We start from the raw sequence: 22,105 nt of genomic DNA on the forward strand, positions 1-22,105 counted from the left end.
GCCAGGCCGACGCTCTACCACTGAGCCAAATGGCCAGGGCCTAAAGAAAATTGTTTTGAAGATGTTGTCATGGTAAGGTAGTAACATTAGTGTTGAAATGTCCTCAAATTTTTTATATTTTACTTTTGATTTTTTAAAAAATTCTTAGTTTACAGTTAGGTAATTTATAGTTTGCTTAGATCAAATACAGTATAAAAAACTAAAAGCATTGTTCACATGAGGCCAAAACTTTCTTTGGCCAACTGAAAAAATTTTGATATTTTAACAGATTTTACCCAAAAGGCAAGAGTAATGGAAATGAAATACTGTGAGGGAATTCATAGCTTTCCAGCTGGAGAAAATGAAACCCCAAGTAAAAAATCCTGAATGTGCTGCAGTTAGCAGATAAAAAGAAAACCATGTTAGAGTTTGCAGAATGGAGTAGCCAGCTGTCAAACAGAGCCCCAGAGAAAACAGTGCATTGCTGAGAACTTCCATTTCCTTATCTCTTCTGCAGAACCGATTCATAAAGAGCTGCGTCATGGAGCAGTAAGCCCTCCGCAGCAGCTCCTGCTGCTGCTCGGAGTTCCTGGCTAACCAGTTAGCATTCCCCGCACATTGAGACGTGTGCACTGGCATGAGGAAGTGCTGCGCTGCGCCGGCTCCCCCGCTGGGACTGCTGCGGGCCTGATAACAGCCCAGGTCTGGGGTCTCTCCCTGACAGCACGGGCTGGTTGCCTGGGAACCACTTACCTCCAAGAGTAGAAACTGCGCCCAACTGCCTCTGAATGTAAGAGAGGTTTGAGGGGCTCCTTGCGGATAACTTTCAGTTTAAGAAATTAAAAATATTTTCTTTGTCAGGATTATGCTTGTATTATGAAGCTCTGTGGATTTATTTTGATAAGTGGAATAAAAGGGAATAATTACTTTCTGGTGAGAATTAAGAATTGGATGAAATATTTGCCGCAGTAGTTTTTGGGAAACACACACTTAATTTAAGGAATAAGCTACATAAATTTAAATGTGAATCCCCAGGGACAAGATATGAACCAAGGGATTTCATTTTGGTTCATTAAAAACCTACAATTACTTTTTTTTTTCTTTTCAGAATAGAGATTCATTAAAAAGCTGAAGCCTAGGCTTTACTTTATGTATACATTTTGCTTTGGAACAGCTGCTATAGTTTCCTAAAATCTTACAGTTTTTTTTGTTACTTTGTTTTTGGTGGGAGTTCCTCTTATCTCTTAATATCGCGTCAGATGGTTGCAAACTCTTAATCACTCCATATTTGCATCTTTAATTGACCAAGATCTAAACCCTGAGTTGTTGACTGCTGCCCACTTCAAAAGAAAGCAGAGTATGGCTGTGTGTACAGCTGGCTGATTTCCAAAGGCCCTTCCTACTCTAACATGTCTATATTTCAGTTGGCAGTCGTGTTTTGGGTAGTTCTTAGCCTTATAACTACTGTTAACTCCTCACCTTGACCATCTACATCAGGGGTAGTCAACCTTTTTATAAATACCACCTACTTTTGTATCTCTGTTAGTAGTAAAATTTTCTAACCACCCACCGGTTCCACAGTAATGGTGATTTATAAAGTAGGGAAGTAACTTTATAAAATTTATAAAGCAGAGTTACAGCAAGTTAAAGCATATAATAATAATAATTACTTACCAAGTACTTTATGTCGGATTTTTGCTAAGTTTTGCAGAATAAATCTTTATAAAACAACTTACTATAGTTAAATCGATCTTTTTATTTATACTTTGGTTGCTCTGCTACCACCCACCATGAAAGCTGGAACACCCGCTAGTGGGCGGTAGGGACCAGGTTGACTACCACTGATCTACATGAACAAATAAATGACTTGTCTTGCATTTGCTTCATGGCCTGAACCTTCTTTCCTACCCAGATTCCCTGACTCTTACTGTGGTCTGCATTGCTGTGGTTCAGAATGTTTGCATGATGTTAATTAAGATACATGACTTGAGTGATCTCTAAAGGGTCCAGTGGAGTGTTGCAGTCTAAAGTCAACTCTTTACACTGCAGTTATTCATTATATTTTGTTTTTCTGAGGGAGTTTCAAAGTCCTTAGCTTTGACAAGTTTGTTGCTTTGGCTGAAAATGAGGAGCTGCATTAGTGATGGACTGAGTCCTTAAGTTGGGAGATAAGTAAATATGCTCCTTGGAACACTGAAAGGTAAACTACTGTGTTGCTATGCTTGTTGATTATTAACAGGCGGGGGTATTATGTCCTGCATCTTTACATACACATTTTGGTCTGCTTGCTAGATCTTCTTTCTTAAGAACATGCCTTTACCCATAATACCTCTTTTTCTTCTCTTTGTGAAGCTTCCTTTTACTCATCACCCGTTCCTCACTCAGCGATGTCTACTCTCACTCCTCCACCCATTTTGACCGTCCTCTCATATACCTGTAGCATTTCTTTTCTGTACCACTCACTCAACATGCAACATATTGTTTGAAGACATTTGTGTTGTTGTCTTATTGTATAAATTTGTAATAGTGATTTAACTTTAATATGTGTATATATTTTCTCTATAACTGCGTTTTAAGTTTAGTGAAGGTTTATTTAGTTACTTGTATCCCCATGCCTACGCATGTTTATGTTATGCAATAATTATTAGTTAAATGAATGAAAGAATATTGAGCTTATGCTCTGTAATATTATGTTTGGAAGTTGTCTGCTCAATAAAATCCTTTTAGTATGGTGTTGGTCAATAGGTATTAATATTAATGAATCTCAATAAGTGGATGCTCTGTTTTTAACTTTCCTTTCAGCACAGACTATCCATTTTTATAAATTTGATTATGACTGCTTGTGTGAACCCAATGGCTGACTTTCCAAATAGTTATTAGAGGGGATCTGAGCTTTTAGCTGCTGTATTACACGTTGTGTTTAATATTTATGGAAGTCTTTCTACAAATATGTAAAAATATTGGTGAGTGAAGGAAATAGCTCCCAGTGTGACAAAAAAAAAATAAAAATCTTAAAAAGATCCGCAGTTATCTGTTGTTCCCCAAGGTTGTGTTTACATAAAAAAGACATTGTTTTATGTTCTCTAGAATCAAGAGATGATTTTATCATTTAACAAGTTCCACCAAGAACTTTTATAAGGTTATCAGTACCAGCATAACTACTGCAGAGATCACATAGCATATTAGTCTCTGGATTTATTGAGTTTGCTGCATTCCTGTAGTATCATTCGTATTTTTCTCCCGAGGGTACCACTTTCCTCTCTTGACTTAATAACAAGATCTGGAAACTCATTTATGCTGTGGTGTATGATGCTGGGAAATGAATGCCTGTTTATTATCTCTCTCTACAGGACCTTTCATGACCATAGGTAGATGTTTGCCACCTCAGTATAAACAAGCAGCATTTAGAATTGTATTCTCTAGTGAGGGACAAGCTGGTTGGATGAAAAACACAGGAATCTCATGTCTGGACAGTGACTCTGAACTTCCCTTTGTATGCTTACCAGTTGCGTGACCTTGAACAAATTTGCCTGGGTTTTCTCATTTGTAAAACGGAAACAGTGGCACCTGCTTCAGATGGATATTTCTGGGAACAGATGAGATAATGGAGAGAGCCTAGCGTGATATCCGGCTCCTGGCAGATGCGCAAACTGTTTCTTATGCACTGTGATGTGTCCAGTGGGGACGTTTAGGGGACAGCTTACTGCTGTGTGTTGCCTAAATTTTTTCACTTTTATGTTTAATTCTTTGAAGGTTTTGGGATGTAAGCCCAACCGGTTTTTGTAAAGAATTTAGCATAGGAAATTAAACGCACAAAATTGTTTTTTGGTTTAGAACTGATTTACAGAGCCAAATTGGGAAAAATTAGTTACTGTTTCCCAATAAGTATATCATAATTTTTTTTTTGACGGGGGAGGTGAGTGAAATGAAAAAGTCTCTGCAGTTTAGAAACTTCCTTTTTGTTTTACTTCTGCCCCTCCTCTCTCCTTCCTCCCCCTCTATCTTCTCTTCCTTTCTTCTTTTCTTCTTCTTCTCAGCCAGCTTAATGTCATGTGTAATAAGCCACAGTGTAGACTAGAATGGAAGCTGAAATATGAGAGATTATGTGTATGGGCAGTTTATGTAGGCATGTGCTTGTATAGAAACCCGGTACTTGTGTGATAGACACGGGTGAGTGCGGTATGCTCACCAGGGACTGTTTGCCTGCCAACCTTTACCTGTTTGCCTCCTGAAGGAGCCAGACTTTCTATTGTGACTGTCCCCAGCACTGATGAGTACCTGGGGTGGGATCTGACCCTTCTGGGTTGAGTGTCCCTTCTGGAATTTGTTGCCTCTTTTCTAGAGACAGGAGCCATAAATGTGCCTTTCTGGAGCTGACAGCCTGTTGATGTTCTTGAGTTGCTTCTGCTGTGGAGAAGGTCTGTTTTCCCTAGGAGAGGAGGAAGTTCCATGCTCAAGGGGGGCAGAGAGGGGGGATCATCCTGGCTGCATTCAGGTTCTCACTGTTTGCTTTTGAGATCTCAGTGCCTTCCAGCCCTTCCTACAGTTTGTTTCATTGTTTCTAGTTTCCTTGGAATCCTTGACACAAAAACCAAGTTCTCCATCTTTCTGTTTCTCTCTACCTCTCTCTCTGTCTCTCTCCATCCACTCCACCCCTTTTTTCTCTCCCTTCCTCCCTTCCTCCCTCAAAGTTCAAGTCCGATTCTGTCACTTGTAACTGAAGGTGCCTTCCTTCCTTACCCTTAACTCTGGATTTGGCTCTAATAGAAAATAAATGAAGATTGCCAGTTTCAAGCCAGTAGTTTCTAGCGCTGTAGCTTTTCACGAGAGCCACATTTAGAAGGCTGTGATACATAGGGCTACAGGTTTGCTAGACATTTCTGTTGTTGCAGTTTTCACCTGCCACTGGGGGTGATTCTGCCTGCTTGCATCATTGGAAAGCCCACCTCATGACAGTGCCCTGGAAGCTGGAGTTGGCTTCTTCGTGGCCTTGCCCATGAACTTTTTCCTTCGAATGCATGATACGTACACATTAAGCTGCAAGAACCAGGTGCATGGTAGAACCTGGCTTAGCAATATGATCTGGTACTCAGGTGTTTTTTTTTTTCCAGAAAAATAAAGTTCTGTATTAAAATAGCGTCAGTAATGATAGCATTCCTCATTAGAAATGATAACTCATTAGAAGAGTTTACAGATATGCCAACTCTTGGTAAGAACTAACTTATTATAGCTTTGTTGTTGAATCCAACTATTATCAAGTGTTGCATCACAAAAACTTGTCTTTTTTTTTCTACTTCAAGTCAAACTTAGGAGTCTTCCTATTTGGCATTTCAGAAGCTCATAACCGCAGGATTTATGGTCTGTGCAGCAGCTCCCATAAGCCACTTAGAGCTTTTCTCCTTTAGCCAGTCTTGTTATGCTCAGAGAAACCAAGGTGACAGCCACTGTAGGCTTGTGTTTCTGATGTGCTGTGCAACTTTGTACAATTCACTTACCTTTTCTGGTTGTCCATTCATTTATATTAAAAGTGCTTGAAAGCAAGTTCTGGGAGGTTCTTCTTTCATTCCTGCAATAGTTTTAAGTGCTTTTTTGGTTTTTTGTATTATGCTTACTTAACACTTCCTCTATTTCCTTCAGAACTCATCTCCTTTCCTGAGACACTTATTAACTCCATTAACTCTAGCTAAGCCTTGCATCGTTCTTGCATGGGCACACTTGCTTTTTTCCCTTCTTTTCTTTGCTCTTCTCCCCTTGAAAAGGTAGACGAGAAAGGAAACAGAGGCGTGCAACATGGTTGCAGATACAGCTGCCCCTTGTCCTGATAGTCCCTTTCTCAGTCTGGAGGAATTACTTTGGCAACCGTGACTCTGTCTCTCTGCCTTTGAACTAACTTTATCTTTCCTCATTATTATTTCATTTCGGTGGGATGGTTTCTTACAGGCTTATTTTTTTTTTCTTAATATGATTTTCTTTTTGACACTTCTTAGAGACCAACTTCCTTTTTCCACTGTATCTGAATATTTTAAAGCACAGTTGAAGCAAACCCACAGGCAGTTTAGAAGCAGAACTATGCCATAGTGTCCTCTGTGAGCAAAGTTCTTTCCATGTGGTCTACATGGGAACCTCCTTGTTCTTTGCAGACTCTTAGTTCTGTACCAGCCTGCAACTCTGTTGCCTAAAGATGGAATTCTTCTGCAGCTTTCCCTTCCAAAGACTGGTCTCTCCCAGTTACTGTGTGCTGGGTCTTCCGTAGTGGCCACATAGCGAGTCATAATCCTTTCAACTGTCAGTCTAGAAAGGGAAACAGTAAACGGGATGTGGAGGCAGGTTGAGGTGGTGTGCTGGAGCAATGTTTGGCTAGGATGTCACCACACAGATTGCTGCAGAAGTGGTGCTGGGGCACTGCTTGGCCAAGGTGTCACCACGCAGATTGCAGCAGAAGTAGTGCTGGGACAGAATAGGAGCCAACTCCAGGCAGCACAGCAGGCTGTGGCGCAGAGCCTGAAGACAATCCCAGGCCACCATCAGGAAGGGGTTGATCAGGAAGCTCACATGAGAACTAGTGAAGAACATGACAGGTGTGGATGAGCCATGTGGACTCATCGGGTGCACCTTGGTGGTCCAAACCTGGCAAAGCTGACCGTATAACCCACTGACATTTGCAGCCTCCTGTTGTTGGCTGAAACCTCGATTCTAAACTGTGGAAGTCCAAAGTCATTCTTAAGCTTTCTCTAAATTGAGTGTGTGTGTGTGTGTGTGTCTGTGTGTGTGTGTGTATGGGACGCTTATGTTTTCTTGGTTATCTTTGCCTGCAGGTTCCTGCACCCCCACATACTATCTCTTTTTCACACTGAATTAACTCCTTCACCATTATATTTACCCTGGTGAGAATATCCTAGACTTTACTGAAGATTGTGGCAGGAATGATTGAGGAGGGACTGACTGCGTATGACACAGAAAGAGGTGAAAAGCCTCCCTCAGATACTCCTGATGCCAGGCGCCTTTTGGCTAGCCTTCCAATCATAGTTTCTCCCCAGCTGTTCCCAGTACGCAGGGCAAAGGAAGGTTTGCTCTTCTCCGGTTGCACTTTCTTCTCCCTTGCCCCTCCCTGCTTTCTAAGAAAATGTAAATCATCTTTTCTCACACAGAACAGATCTAGAACTTCTTTTTGACATGGACTCCAGCTGATATCCATGCTGTAACGGCCCCACCTTCTATTCTCTTAAGATGGTGGGCTTTTTTCTTAGAGATGGTGGGTTTTCCCTCCGTTGACCTAGGAATAAATTTTGTAATACTGGAGCTTGAACTGGATGTCCAACTAAGTAGGAAAGAGAATGGGGAGCAGGAATGGTAATGAGTTACTGGGTTTGCAGGACCCTTTCTTCCACTAAGGGGTATTTGTGACTCCTTAGCCTTATCACATGTACACATTTTAACTTCCCTCCTCGCTAGACAGCAACGTCTTTGAAGGCAAAGACTATTTCTTTTTTTAAAAAAATATTTATTTATTTATTTTATTGCATTTACATAGATTCTAGTGTCTCCGTGAATGCATTCCCCTTTCCCCCGTATTCCCCTCAAGATCTCCCTTAACCCCTCCTAACAGCTCCCTGCCCTCTTCCATTCAGGTTTTTTTTTTTTTTTTTCATTTTTCTGAGGCTGGAAACGGGGAGGCAGTCAGACAGACTCCCACATGCGCCCGACTGGGATCCACCCGGCACGACCACCAGGGGGGGATGCTCTGCCCATCTGGGGCATCGCTCTGTTGTGACCAGAGCCACTCTAGCACCTGAGGCAGAGGCTACAAAGCCATCCTCAGTGCCCAGGCCAACTTTGCTCCAATGGAGCCTTGGCTGTGGGAGGGGAAGAGAGAAACAGAGAAGAAGGAGAGGGGGAGGAGTGGAGAAACAGATGGGTGCTTCTCCTGTGTGCCCTGGCCGGGAATCGAACCTGGGACCTCCACACGCCAGGTCGACGCTCTACCACTGAGTCAACCGGCCAGGGCCCCCTTCAGGTTTAATTCCATTCCTCAGTTCACATTGTTCCTTAGATTGCTCAAATGAGTGAGGTCATATGATATTTTTCTTTCTCTGCCTGGCTTATTTCACATAACATAATAGTTTCCAGGTCCATCCATGTTGTTGTAAAAGGTAATATTTCCTTCTTTTTCATGGTCCCAAAGTATTCCATAGTATATATGTACCACAGCTTTTAATCCACTCGTCCACTGACAGAGACTTGGGCTGTTTCCAGATCTTCACTATTGTGAACAATGCTGCCATAAACATGGGGATGCATTTCTTTTTTTGAGTCAGTGATATGGTGTTCCTGGGATATATTCCTGTAAGTGGGATGGCTGGGTCAAAAGGCAGTTCCACTTTTAATTTTTTGAGGAATCTCCATACTGTTTTCCACAGTGGCTGCACCAGTCTGCATTCCCACCAGCAGTGCAGGAGGGTTCCCTTTCCTCCGCATCCTCACCAGCACTTATTATGTGTTGTTTTGTTGATGAGCGCCATTCTGACTGGTGTGAGGTGGTATCTCATTATGGTTTTAATTTGCATTTTTCTAATAATTAGTGATGTTGAATGTTTTTTCATCTGTCTATTGGCCATCTGTATGTCCTTTTTGGAGAAGTGTCTATTCATTTCTTTTACCCATTTTTTGATTGGATTGTTTATCTTCCTGGTGTTGAGTTTTACAAGTTCTTTATAAATTTTGGTTATTAACCCCTTATCAGATGTATTGTCAAATATCTTCTCCCATTGTGTGGTTTGTCTTTTTATTCTAGCTTATTGTCTTTAGCTGTGCAAAACCTTTTTAGTTTGATATAGTCCCATTTGTTTATCCTGTCCTTTATTTCACTTGTCCATGAAGATAAATCGACAAATATATTGCTGTGAGAGATGTTGGTGAGCTTACTGCCTATGTTTTCTTCTAAGATGCTTATGGTTTCACGACTTACATTTAACTCTTTTATCCATTTTGAGTTTACTTTTGTGAATGGTGTAATTTGGTGGTCTAGTTTCATTTTTTTGCATGTAGATGTCCAATTTTCCCAACACCTTTTGTTAAAGAGACTGTCTTTACTCCATTGTATGCTCTTACCTCCTTTGTCAAATATCAATTGTCCATAAATGTGTGGGTTTATTTCTGAGTTCTCTGTTCTGTTCCATTGATCTATATGCATGGTCTTATGCCAGTACCAGGCTGTTTTGAGTACAATGGCCTTGTAATATAACTTGAAATAAGGAAGTGTGATACTTCCCACTTTATTCTTCTTTTTTAAGATTGCTGAGGCTATTTGTGTTCTTTTTTGGTTCCATATAAATTTTTGGAATATATGTTCTATATCTTGGAAGTAAGTCATTGGTATTTTAATTGGTATTGCATTAAATTTATAAATTGCTTTGGATAACATAGACATTTTAATGATGTTTATTCTTCCTAACCATGAACACGGTATATGCTTCCACTTGTTTGTATCTTCCTTGATTTTTTTTTATCAATGTTTTATAATTTTTCGAGTACAAGCCTTTAAACTCCTTGGTTAAATTTACTCCTAAGTACATTATTTTTTTTGTTGGAGTAGTGAAGGGGAATGTTTTCTTAATTTCTCTTTCTGACAGTTCATTGTTGTTGTATAAAAATGCCTCTGATTTCTGTGTATTAATTTTATACCCTACTACCTTGATGAATTCATTTATCAGGCCCAGTAGTTTTTTGACTGAGACTTTAGGGTTTTCTATATACATATCATATCATCTGCAAATAATGATAGTTTTACTTCTTTTCCAATTTGGATGCCTTTTATTTCTTCTTCTTGTCTGATTGCTATGGCTAGGACTTCCAGAACTATGTTAAATAAGAGTGGTGAAAGGGGGCACCCCTGTCTTGTTCCTGATCTTAAGGGGATTGCTTTTAATTTTTGCCCATTGAGTATGATGTTGGCTGTAGGTTTGTCATAGATGGCCTTTATCATGTTTGGGTATGTTCCCTGTATACCCACTTTGCTGAGAGTTTTGATCGTAAATGGGTGCTGGATTTTATCAAATGCTTTTCTGTATTTATTGAAATGATCATGCAGTTTTTCTCCTTGTTTTTTTTATGTGATGAACCACATTGATTGATTTATGAATATTGTACCATCCTTGCCTCCCCAGAATAAATCCCACTTGATCACAATGTATGATTTTTTTCATGTATTGCTGGATCCAGTTTGCTAATATTTTGTTGAGGATTTTAGCATCTAAATTCATCAGGGATATTGGCCTGTAATTTTTTTTCTTTGTATTGTCTTTGCCTGGTTTTGGAATCAGAATTATGCTGACCTCATAAAAGGAGCTTGGAAGTCTTCCTTCCTTTTGAATTTTTTGAAATAGCTTGAGAAGGATAGGAGTTAGTTCTTCTTTAAATATTTGGTAGAATTCACTTGTGAAGCCATCAGGCCCAAGACTTTTCTTTTTCGGGAGTTTTTTGATAACTGTTTCAATCTCATTTGTTGTAATCAGTCTGTTTAGGTTTTCTGATTCTTCCAGATTAATTTTTGGAAGATTATATGTTTCAAGGAATTTGCCCATTTTATCTAGTTTTTTGGAGTACAGTTCTTCATAGTATTTTCTAAGAATATTTTGTATTTCTGTTGTGTCAGTTGTTATTTCTCCACTCTCATTTCTAATTTTATTTATCTGAGTCCTCTCTCTTTTTTTCTTAGTGAGTCTGGTTAAAAGTTCCTCGATCTTGTTTACCTTTTCAAAGAACTAGCTCTTGGTTTCATTGATAATGTGTATTGTTTCTTTAGCCTCGATGTCATTTATTTCCACTCTGATCTTTATTATTTCCTTCCTTTTACTACCTCTGGGCTTTACTTGCTGTTCTTTTTCTAGTTCTTTTAGATGCAGGGTTAGATTGTTTATTTGAGCTTTTTCTAGCCTCTTGAACTTCCCTCTCAGTACTGCTTTTGCTGTGTCCCATAAATTTTGAGTTGTTGTATGCTCATTATCATTCATTTCTAGGAATTTTTTATTCCGTCTATGATCTCATTGTTGACCCATTCGTTATTTAATAACATGCTATTTAGTTTCTGTGTGTTTGTGTATTTTTCAGTTTTTCTGTTGCGGTTAATTTCTAGTTTCATGTCATTGTGGTCAGAGAAAATGCTTGATATGATTTCAATCTTAAATTTGTTGAGACCGCTTTTGTGCCCTAACATGTGGTCTATCCTAGAGAATGTGCCATCAACACTTGAAATGAATGTATATTCTGCTGCTTTAGGGTGAAAGGTTCTGAAGATATCTATTAAATCCAGTTGACCTAGTATGTCCTTTAAGTCTGCTGTTTCTTTGTTAATTTTCTTTCTTGAAGATCTGTCTAGTGATGTTAGTGGGGTATTGAAATCCCCTACTATTATTGTATTGCTGTTGATCTCGCCCTTTATATCCATAAGTCTGCTTTATATATTTAGGTGCTCCTATATTAGGTGCGTAGATATTTATAATGGTTATATCTTCCTGTTGGATTGCTCCCTTTATCATTATGTAGTGACCTTCTTTATCTCTTACTATAGTCTTTGTTTTCAAGTCCATTTTGTCTTATATAAGTATTGCTACCCCAGCTTTTCATTTTCATTTGTATGAAAAATTATTTTCCATCCTTTTACCTTTTGTCTATGTGCATCTTTTGTTTTGTGGTGGTCTCTTATAGATAGCATATGTAAGGGTCCTGTTTTCTTATCTGTGCAGCTATCTTATGTCTTTTGATTGGATCATTTAATCCATTTACATTTAAGGTTATTATTGACATGTAGTTGTTTATTGCCATTTTATTCTTTAAAGCTATATTCCTCTTTTACTATATCCCCCCCCCCCCTTTGTTCTGTTTATAACAGGCCCCTTAACATTTCTTGAAGCATTGGTTTGGTTGTAATGAATTTCTTGAGTTTTTTCTTTTGTCTGGGAAGCTTTTTATTTCTTCTTCAATTTTAAATGATAGCCTTCCTGGATAAAGTAGTCTTGGTTGTAGACTCTTGTTCTGCATTACTTTGAATATTTCTTGCCATTCCCTTCTGACCTCAAGTGTTTCTGTTAAGAAGTCAGATGTCACCTTTATGGGAGCTCCTTTGTAGGTGATCTCCTTTTTTTCTCTGGCAGCTTTTAATATTTTCTCTTTATCTCTTATCTTTGGTATTTTAATTATGATGTGTCTTGGTGTAGATTTGTTTGGGTTTCTCTTTAATGGAGTTCTCTGTGCTTCTTGAACTTGTGTGACTTTTTCCTGCATCAGTTTTGGGAAGTTTTCAGCTATGATTTGATTGAACAAGGTCTCTATCCCTTGTTCTTTCTCCTCTTCTTCAGGAACTCCTATGATGTGGATGTTGTTCCTCTTTAGGTTGTCACAGAGCTCTCTTAGAGTTTCCTCAGATTTTTTCAGTCTCTTTTCTTTTTCTGCTCTGCTTCTGTGTTTTCATTTATCTTGTCTTCTAAATTGCTGATTTGATCCTCTGCTTCATCCAGCCTGCTTGTAATTGCTTCTAGTGTAGTCTTCATTTCTGATTGTATTTGTCATTTCTGACTTGTTCTTTTTTATGATTTCAATGTCATTTTTGATGCTTGTTATCTCTTTATTTATGTGCTCACTGTGTTGATCCACTGTTGTTCTAAGATCTTTCAGCATTCTAATAATCATTATTTTAAACTCTGCATCTGATAGTTTGCTTATTTCCATCTCACTTAGTTCCTTTTCTGGGCGTTTCTCTTGTTCATTCATTTGGATTGCACTTCTCTGTCTTTCCATTTTGTCTGTGTTGCCCAGGACTTCCCTGACTGTGGCCTGGCACAGATCAGTGAGGGTCACTGCCTCTGACTGGTTCTTATTTACCTTTTGGGAGCTACAGATTATCCACATTTTGTGGCTGCCTCTGCTGGGTCCAGGTGCTGTTGTAAATATCAGCTGCACTCCTACGCTTGCTTTTGTCTACTCTTGGCCTGAGAGAAGTTCCTTTAAAAGTTCATGTTCCCCTAAAATCTGCTTTCTGTTGTCTCCTATTATTGGCTACTTGTTGGGCTCAGTACTGTAATTCACTGATTAGGTATGGTATTAGATGTGGCCTACTCCTTAGCCTCAGGTGTCATTCTATGCAGACATTTTATTTACTTATTTTATTTTCTTTTATTTTGTTTCTTTGTTCTTTTTTGGCACTCATTAGGGTATAGTCTCAGGGGTCCGTTGGGTGTGGCCCCTGTGCTCCTGTTGTGTGGTCTTTCTACCAGGCCAACTCACTGTTGCTGCCCAGGGCTTTTGGGCTCAGATACTGCTGGCTCCAGTCCACCTCTGTGACCGCCGCTGCCCTGGTCTGGCTTGCGTGTGCCCATGCACCCATTTCGACCGCTTCTGGAGCTGCCTCGGTGGGCTCAGATCTTAGCAGCTGCAGGGGGTGGGAGGTCACGTGCACCCCCTTGGATCACTGCTGAGGTTGCCCATGCTTTTGCTGCTGCTGAAGGCATGCCTTCACCCTGAACAGGTTTATACACTGGCCCAGATCCCTGCAGCAGCCAGCATGACTTCCGCCATCACTGGCGGGTTTGTGTGTGCCACTATGTTCCCTCTCTGTTGATTCTTAGGCTTCAGCACCCGCCAAAGGTGGGCCACTCAGTGAGCAGGGCTGTGTGTGAGCTGAGGCTTCCCTAGCGGCAATGGCGGTTCCCAGCTCTGCAGGCCGGCTTGTGCATGCTGGCTTGAACCTCCGCAGCCATGCTTTGCTGCCTCCAGCCTGTCTGCCCCAGCGGAGCCCTCCAGGTACTCAGCAGTGTGTGTGTGTGGGGGGGGTAGCTTACACCTCTTCACTCCCTATTTGTGTCCCTAACATGGCACCTGGCTCTAAGCACTTTTGTTCTAGCTAGGGTAGGGGAGCCTCTGGTGGACCAGGCATTTCTTTCCTTTGCTAGTGATGCTGGTTCACTTTAAATTTGGGGAGTGACTCAGCCCAGCAGTTAGGGCAGTGATGGGCAATCTTTTGAGCTTGGTGTGTCAAAATTTCCCAAAAACCCTAGCATAAATTGGGTGGTATGTCACTTCAAGAAAAATACCATAATTTTGTGATATTTATAGTTTAGATAACAAAAATGTATAATTGTAATAATATAACTATGTTTAATAAACCAAAAACTAATTATTTAACTTACTTGTTTAGTAACTTCTTTGTTCATCTGTCAATCTGTTTCTTTTGTTGGTCTTGATTTTATTTAATGCTGAAAATAAGGTCTCACAAACGTAAGTAGAGGGAAAAATTGTGAGTAAAGCCATTGCTGTATTTTTCAGGGTGCTAAAAGTGTCTGGTAATCAGTTCCAGGCACTCCAAATTTCCTGTTCATAGTGGCACTCTTCTTGATTCTCCAAGTGGCACCTTTCTAGATTCTCAAGCTTTGACCTCAAGTCGACAAACAGCTGAGACCCGATGCTGTCTTGAAATTTTGCAAGTTGCATCTTATGTAAATTAAGATGGCTTCCCGCTATTTCTTTTTTTTTTCTTCCTTTCTTTTTTTTCTGAAGCTGGAAACGGGGAGAGACAGTCAGACTCCCACATGCGCCCTACCGGGATCCACCTGGCATGCCCACCAGGGAGAGATGCTCTGCCCACCAGGGGGCGATGCTCTGCCCCTTGGGGGGGTCACTCTGTTGCGACCAGAGCCACTCTAGCACCTGGGGTAGAGGCCGAGGAGCCATCCCCAGCGCCCAGGCCATCTTTGCTCTAGTGGAGCCTCGGCTGCGGGAGGGGAAGAGAGAGACAGAGAGGAAGGAGAGGGGAAAGGGTGGAGAAGCAGATGGGCGCTTCTCCTGTGTGCCCTGGCCGGGAATTGAACCCAGGACTTCTGCATGCCAGGCTGATGCTCTACCACTGAGCCAACAGGCCAGGGCCAATGCCCGCTATTTCTAATGGCAGGAAATGGCACCCATAGCACAGGCCCTCGCCTCTCCCAGCCTCCCTTTCACTTATCTCAGTAATTATGGTCAATTAGAAATCCACACACCCCAGAACAGTAGATTGGATGATGGTTGCTGTGGTTATGTGGTTGCTGGTAATGGCAATCACAGGGCCCCCACAGAATTCTGCTGCTCCCTGCTCCGCCAGCTGGAAGTGAGGTCAAAGATCCCTGACAGCCTAACTGGAAGTCCCAGAACTAGACACTCTGTGCCGGAGTTCTGTTGTTTTGGCCTACAGACCTCTGGCACAGAGTGTCTACACTAAGCAAATGTTTTATCCTTGGCTACTGCACCTGACCATGCAGGAGCAGAGGATGAAATGTCCTTCTGGTATGTGGCTGCATGCTGCTGCGTGTCATCGAAAATGGCTATGCATGTCAGTGCTGACACGCATGTCATAGGTTTGCCATCATGGGGTTAGGGTGTCCTTCTGAAGCTCTGGGAAACTGGTTGTGAGCGAGGCTCTCTGTGCAGTTCCTTTAATACGGAGCTTGGGTCTGAGAGTCCTGCCTCCTTCTCTCAAACCGGGTCTAGGCTTTTTTTCTCAGTGAAATATAGTCCATAAGCCCCTTCTCACCTCCAGGGCTCTAGGCTTGGATTCCAGTTTTGGGGATAAGAACCTACAACTCGCTGGATAGTCCTCCCCGTCGCAAAAGTTCCTCCCGGGCTCCCGGGAGTGTTGCAGCCTTTTCCGCATCTCTGCCTTTCCTACCAGACTCTGTGTGAGTTCTTTGGTGGTCCTTGACTGTAGAAACCTGTTAGTTTAGTCCAAAGTTTGTCTTTCATGATGAGTGTTCTCAGATTTAAGTTGTATTCCACCTTGGTTCAGGGAATTGGGAGTTGGAGTGTCTGCCTACTCTGTGGCCATCTTGGAAGCTCCCCAAGGCAAAGACTATTTCTGCTTCATTATCTTACTCCTGGAGCATCTAACCTTGAGCATAATAGGTATTTTGTAGATATTTACTGGACAGATAGATGTACTCAGTATGATACTAATGGATGATTAAAACAGTCAATCTTTTCTCATAAAGGGCTTATTTAGGAAGTTTAGTTAGGAAGACAAAAATAACATAGATGAGAATAATTAAGCCATGAACCTTGTGACCATGAACAGGGGGGTGAATATCTCAAGAATTTGAAAATGCTTAACCATATTTACATTCTTTATTGTGTATGTAGCATTTAAATAAAATTTGAGCTTCTGCCCAACTTATCACTAATTAAGATACATTTTTCAAGATTAAAAACAAAAATGTAAAGACATATTTCCTGTGATTTTAAACGAGTACCAAAGATTATAAATTTTATTTAGTATCAGCAAAAGATCTAATTTGAATAAGTTTTTGAACTTTATACATCTAAAACTCTGGTTAGTTGTTTTTTTGGCTAATTATTCTAATGGGGAAACATTTCTATGGAGGCTTTAGGATAAAATATTATTTTTGGATATGTGACACATTTTGGGTTATGTGACACACATTTTAAAAAATCTCTTGAGTATTTTTAAGGGAAATTTAATTCATTCGATTTTGATCTAAATATAATTTACTCACAATAACGGAGAAATATTTGATATCTAGAGAAATCTATTGGTGCTCTTAAAACAATTCTCCTGGGAAATAAGAAATCCCATTTTCCAAGAATAAATCAGAAACCTACAATGTCTAATTTTTCTACTTATCTAAGGAAGCCTGAGTGAAACATCAAATTGGGCAGTCCAGATCAGCTATTTTTGTTTTTAATTTTTGAATCTTTCTTTTAAAAGCATGCATAGGACATTTTCTTTGAGATGTTTTTCTTTTTTGCCTTACTCTGACAGTTTTATCTGTTATTCTATTTTTTTTTCCAAGCAATTTTGGAAGATTTTAGGTTATAAAACAATTTTGATGTCTGTGGATTAATGATGTCTATATTCAAGATGTTTCAGACCTGTCAGAAGCTTGGAAATGGCATTTGAATGTATTTCTTAATTTTAATTTTAAAGCACTTTCAATGAGAATTAGATACCAGTTCTAAGTGAGTATTTTGAATTTAAAAGAAGATTTAGGTCAAGGTAAAGCCAAATTTTGTACTCTTAAAAGACCCAAGATCTATTTAAATAAAAAAAGAGATCATGCTATCAATATTATGTTTTGGAAGTGAATGTGAAAGAATTGGGCAGTATCAGATTCTCAGAGGATCTTGGATGGCCACCCAAGAATGGAGGGGCAGAGCCTTGTGGGTTTTTTTTGTTTGTCTGTTTGTTTTCTTTGTATTTTTCTGAAGTTAGAAATGGGGAGGCAGTCAGACAGACTCCTGCCCACCAGGGGGCAATGCTCTGCCCATCTGGGGCATTGCTCTGTTGCAACCAGAGCCATTCTAGTACTTGAGTCAGAGGCCACAGAGCCATCCTCAGCACCGGAGCCATCTTTGCTCCAGTGGAGCCTTGGCTGCAGGAGGGGAAGAGAGAGACAGAGAGGAAGGAGAGGGGGAGGGGTGGAGAAGCAGATGGGTGCTTCTCCTGTGTGCCCTGGCCGGGAATCAAACCCAGGACTCCTGCATGCCAGGCCAATGCTTTACCATTGAGCCAACCAGCCAGGGCCTGAGCCTTGTGTTTTGGCTTCTTCAGCACCTCTGACTTCTCTCCAAGCTTCTCCCCACTCCCAGGATCTATGTTTCCTGGCTTCTTCAGGACCATGTTGTTCCCAGCCCTTCTCTCTTGGGGTAGGCTTCACATCTTTGACATGAGCCTTGTTCCTTCAGGTTCCCCTTCTTCCTGGAAGCCAGCTGGTTGGAAGTCTGGGCAGGGGCCCAGCAATTGCTCCACAGCCCTTTGCTGCCCTCTGCTGCCTGCAGCAAATGGCAATTAGCCCTCCAGGCCCAGCTGGCTCATGGATCTGATGCCTCTGTCATTCCAGTAGTCTTCTGGTCACTCATTCCTTTTGTTCAGTAAATGAAATATAGCCAGATAAATCTTCCTGAAATATCATTTCACTTGAGAATCAGCTCAGTTGTAGTGGTTAGGTTAGGTGAACAGACTGGAGACAGACTGCCTGGGCTCATTTCACGCTCTGCCATTTATTAGCTATAGGACATTGAGCAAGTTAGTTAAACTCTGTATGCTGTGGTCTCCTAGCCTGAAAAATGGGTTGATAATACCCATATGAAGAAGATGTTATTATTATCAGGATTAAATTAAATAAAATGAGTGTTTAGCACAATGTCTGGCATATAGTCAACACTAAATAAATATTAGTTATTGTTATACTTACTACCCCTTCCCTTTTTAGTAATTAGTGCTTTTTTATTGCGTAGTAGTGATAAACGGACCACATATTGTTTATCCATCCACCACGTGCTGGACTTTCGGAATGTTTCCAGCTTTTGGCTATTAAGGATTATTCTTCTCTGATGAATGTTCATGTGCAAATCTTTGTGTGTGCATATACTCTCTCACAGGTAGACTAATGGGTGGAAATTTCTGGTTCTTATGGTAAATATAAGTTGAACTTTTAAAGAAACTATTAAACTGTTTACTATTTACATTTCCACCAGCAATTTATGAGGATTTGAGTTTGCAGCATCCTCACCAACACTTGATATTGTCTGTTTTGTTCCTCTCTATTGGGTGATGAGAGATAAATCAAGGATGCTTCTTGGACTTTTGGGTTGGGCAGTTGAGTGTTTAGTGCTACCATTTAGTGGAGGCTGGAAGAAGAATGGAATTTTGAGAAAAATCAAAATTTTGGGTTTGGCCACCTTGAATTTGAGATGCCTATTAACTATTCAGACAGACTGTTAAATAGGCAGTGGCATGTATGAAGCCACCTGTATTTTTCCCGTCTTTCTGAAATCATTAAATAATGGAATGTGGGATAGTTGCTTTAATTTTCTATACTGTGGATGTGTGTCTGATGGTCTGGACAAATCACATCACCTCTGATGTTAATTTCTTCATTCACAAAGTAAAATAACCTGATTTCTCCAAAGGTTGAGTGAGGAGTGAGTGAATTAAAGAATGTGAAAGTGCTTATTATGGTTATTATTAATGCGTGATTACTCTTTGTTTATTTTATTTTTGTGTTCAGTGGCTTCTAACTCTGTGTTTTGTACTTAAGCGGTACTCAGGAAGTCCTGACTTAATAAGTAAATGAATGCAGATAATGACTAAGTATGTAATGGCAGAGAAGAGAGAGAGGAGAAAAGATGAGAGCAAGCAGATATAATTTGGATTGGCCATCACAATTCCACTTTTGAGCTTTGTGGAAATGCAATTTATCTTTTATGTGATGACAACAGAAAGAAACATGGAAAAGTTAGAATTTGGGGAGATATTTAAATAATAACACATTACACAAAGCATAGTATTTTCTTTCTTTTTTTTTTTTTTTTTTTTTTTTTTTTTGTATTTTTCTGAAGCTGGAAACGGGGAGAGACAGTAAGACAGACTCCCGCATGCGCCCAACCGGGATCCACCCGGCAAGCCCACTAGGGGCGACGCTCTGCACACCAAGGGGCGATGCTCTGCCCCTCCAAGGCGTCGCTCTGCCACGACCAGAGCCACTCTAGCGCCTGGGGCAGAGGCTAAGGAGCCATACCCAGCGCCAGGGCCATCTTTGCTCCAATGGAGCCTTGGCTGCGGGAGGGGAAGAGAGAGACAGAGAGGAAGGGGAGGGGTGGAGAAGCAAATGGGCGCTTCTACTATGTGCCCTGGCCGGGAATCGAACCTGGGTCTCTCTCATGCCAGGCCGACGCTCTACCGCTGAGCCAACCGGCCAGGGCCAAGCATAGTATTTTCTAAGTGTCTTCATATTAGACTTTCAGCTTCTTTAGAGCTGGGGTGCTAACGTGCTTTGGATTTCCCAGAGACTTTGTTTACTGCTGTAAACATAATATGAACACAAATACAATGAATATGTGTAAAATGCATAAGTACTTTTTTTTTCATAATTTTATTTTTTTAATGGGGTGACATTAATAAATCAGGATACATATATTCAAAGATAACATGTCCAGGTTATCTTGTCGTTCAATTATGTTGCATACCCATCACCCAAAGTCAGATTGTCCTCTGTCACCTTCTATCTAGTTTTCTTTGTGCCCCTCCCCCTCCCTCTTTCTTTCTCCCTCTCCCCCTCCCCCTCCCCCCGTAACCACCATACTCTTATCAATGTCTCTTAGTCTCAATTTTATGTCCTACCTACGTATGGAATAATGCAGTTCCTGGTTTTTTCTGATTTACTTATTTCACTTTGTATAATGTTATCAAGATCCTACCATTTTGCTGTAAATGATCCGATGTCCTCATTTCTTATGGCTGAGTAGTATTCCATAGTGTATATGTGCCACATCTTCTTTATCCAGTCATCTATTGACAGGCTTTTTGGTTGTTTCCATGTCCTGGCCACTGTGAACAATGCTGCAATGAACATGGGGCTGCATGTGTCTTTACGTATCAATGTTTCTGAGTTTTTGGGGTATATACCCAGTAGAGGGATTGCTGGGTCATCAGGTAGTTCTATTTTCAGTTTTTTGAGGAACCACCATACTTTCTTCCATAATGGTTGTACTACTTTACATTCCCACCAACAGTGTATGAGGGTTCCTTTTTCTCCACAGCCTTTCCAACATTTGCTATTACCTGTCTTGTTAATAATAGCTAATCGAACAGGTGTGAGGTGGTATCTCATTGCAGTTTTGATTTGCATTTCTCTAATACCTAAAGAAGATGAGCATCTTTTCATATATCTTTTTTTTTTTTTTTTTTTTTCATTTTTTCATTTTTCTGAAGCTGGAAACGGGGAGAGACAGTCAGACAGACTCCCGCATGCGCCTGACCGGGATCCACCCGGCACGCCCACCAGGGGCGACGCTCTGCCCACCAGGGGGCGATGCTCTGCCCATCCTGGGCGTCGCCATATTGCGACCAGAGCCACTCTAGCGCCTGAGGCAGAGGCCACAGAGCCATCCCCAGCGCCCGGGCCATCTCTGCTCCAATGGAGCCTTGGCTGCGGGGGGGGGGGGGGGGAAGAGAGAGACAGAGAGGAACGCGCGGCGGAGGGGTGGAGAAGCAAATGGGCGCTTCTCCTATGTGCCCTGGCTGGGAATCGAACCCGGGTCCTCCGCACGCTAGGCCGACGCTCTACCGCTGAGCCAACCGGCCAGGGCCTTTTCATATATCTGTTGGCCATTTGTATTTCTTCCTGGGAGAAGTGCCTGTTCATGTCCTCTTCCCATTTTTTTATTGGATTGTTTGTTTGTTTGTTGTTGAGTTTTATGAGTTCTTTGTATATTTTGGATATTAGGCCCTTATCTGAGCTGTTGTTTGAAAATATCATTTCCCTTTTAGTTGGCTGTCTGTTTATTTTGTTATCAGTTTCTCTTGCTGAGCAAAAACTTCTTAGTCTGATGTAGTCCCATTCATTAATTTTTGCCTTCACTTCTCTTGCCTTTGGAGGCAAATTCATAAAATGCTCTTTAAAACCCAGGTCCATGAGTTTAGGACCTATGTCTTCTTCTATGTACTTTATTGTTTCAGGTCTTATGTTTAGATCTTGGATCCATTTTGAGTTAATTTTAGTACAGGGGGACAAACTGTAGTCCAGTTTCATTCTTTTGCATGTGGCTTTCCAGTTTTCCCAGCACCATTTATTGAAGAGGCTTTCTTTTCTCCATTGTGTGTTGTTGGCCCCTTTATCAAAAATTATTTGACTATATATATGTGTGGTTTTATTTCTGGGTTTTCTATTCTGTTCCATTGGTCTGAGTGTCTATTTTTCTGCCAATACCATGCTGTTTTGATTGTCGTGGCCCTATAATATAGTTTGAAGTCAGGTATTGTAATGCCCCCAGCTTCATTCTTTTTCTTTAGGATTGCTTTGGCTATTCGGGGGTTTTTATAGATCCATATAAATCTGATGATTTTTTGCTCTATTTCTTTAAAAAATGTCATTGGAATTTTGATGGGAATTGCATTAAATTTGTATATTGCTTTGGGTAATATGGCCATCTTGATTATATTTATTCTTCCTAACCAAGAACAAGGAATATTCTTCCATCTCATTATATCTTTTTTGATTTCCCTTAACAATGGTTTATAGTTTTCATTATATAAGTCCTTTACATTCTTTGTTATGTTTATTCCTAAGTATTTTATTTTTTTTGTTGC

At 40.7% G+C, this 22,105-nt stretch overlaps 1 protein-coding gene across 5 annotated transcripts in view; it reads left to right on the top strand.

Annotated features, from left to right (window-relative positions):
- The window catches only part of MSRA (methionine sulfoxide reductase A), a 450,515-nt gene that overhangs the window by 14,814 nt on the left and 413,596 nt on the right, over positions 1–22,105 (top strand). The window contains exon 1 of one of the 5 annotated variants that reach the window (XM_066278738.1): positions 2,054–2,179. The exons of the other annotated variants lie outside the window; for them this stretch is intronic. Coding sequence (XP_066134835.1) covers positions 2,158–2,179 — 22 coding nt within the window. The 5' untranslated portion in view covers positions 2,054–2,157. Of the gene's footprint in view, positions 1–2,053; positions 2,180–22,105 lie in introns of those variants that run through there. 5 annotated transcript variants of the gene reach the window in all.

This window comes from Saccopteryx bilineata, chromosome 1, assembly GCF_036850765.1.
Source record: "Saccopteryx bilineata isolate mSacBil1 chromosome 1, mSacBil1_pri_phased_curated, whole genome shotgun sequence".
Taxonomy (NCBI): Eukaryota; Metazoa; Chordata; class Mammalia; order Chiroptera; family Emballonuridae; genus Saccopteryx; species Saccopteryx bilineata.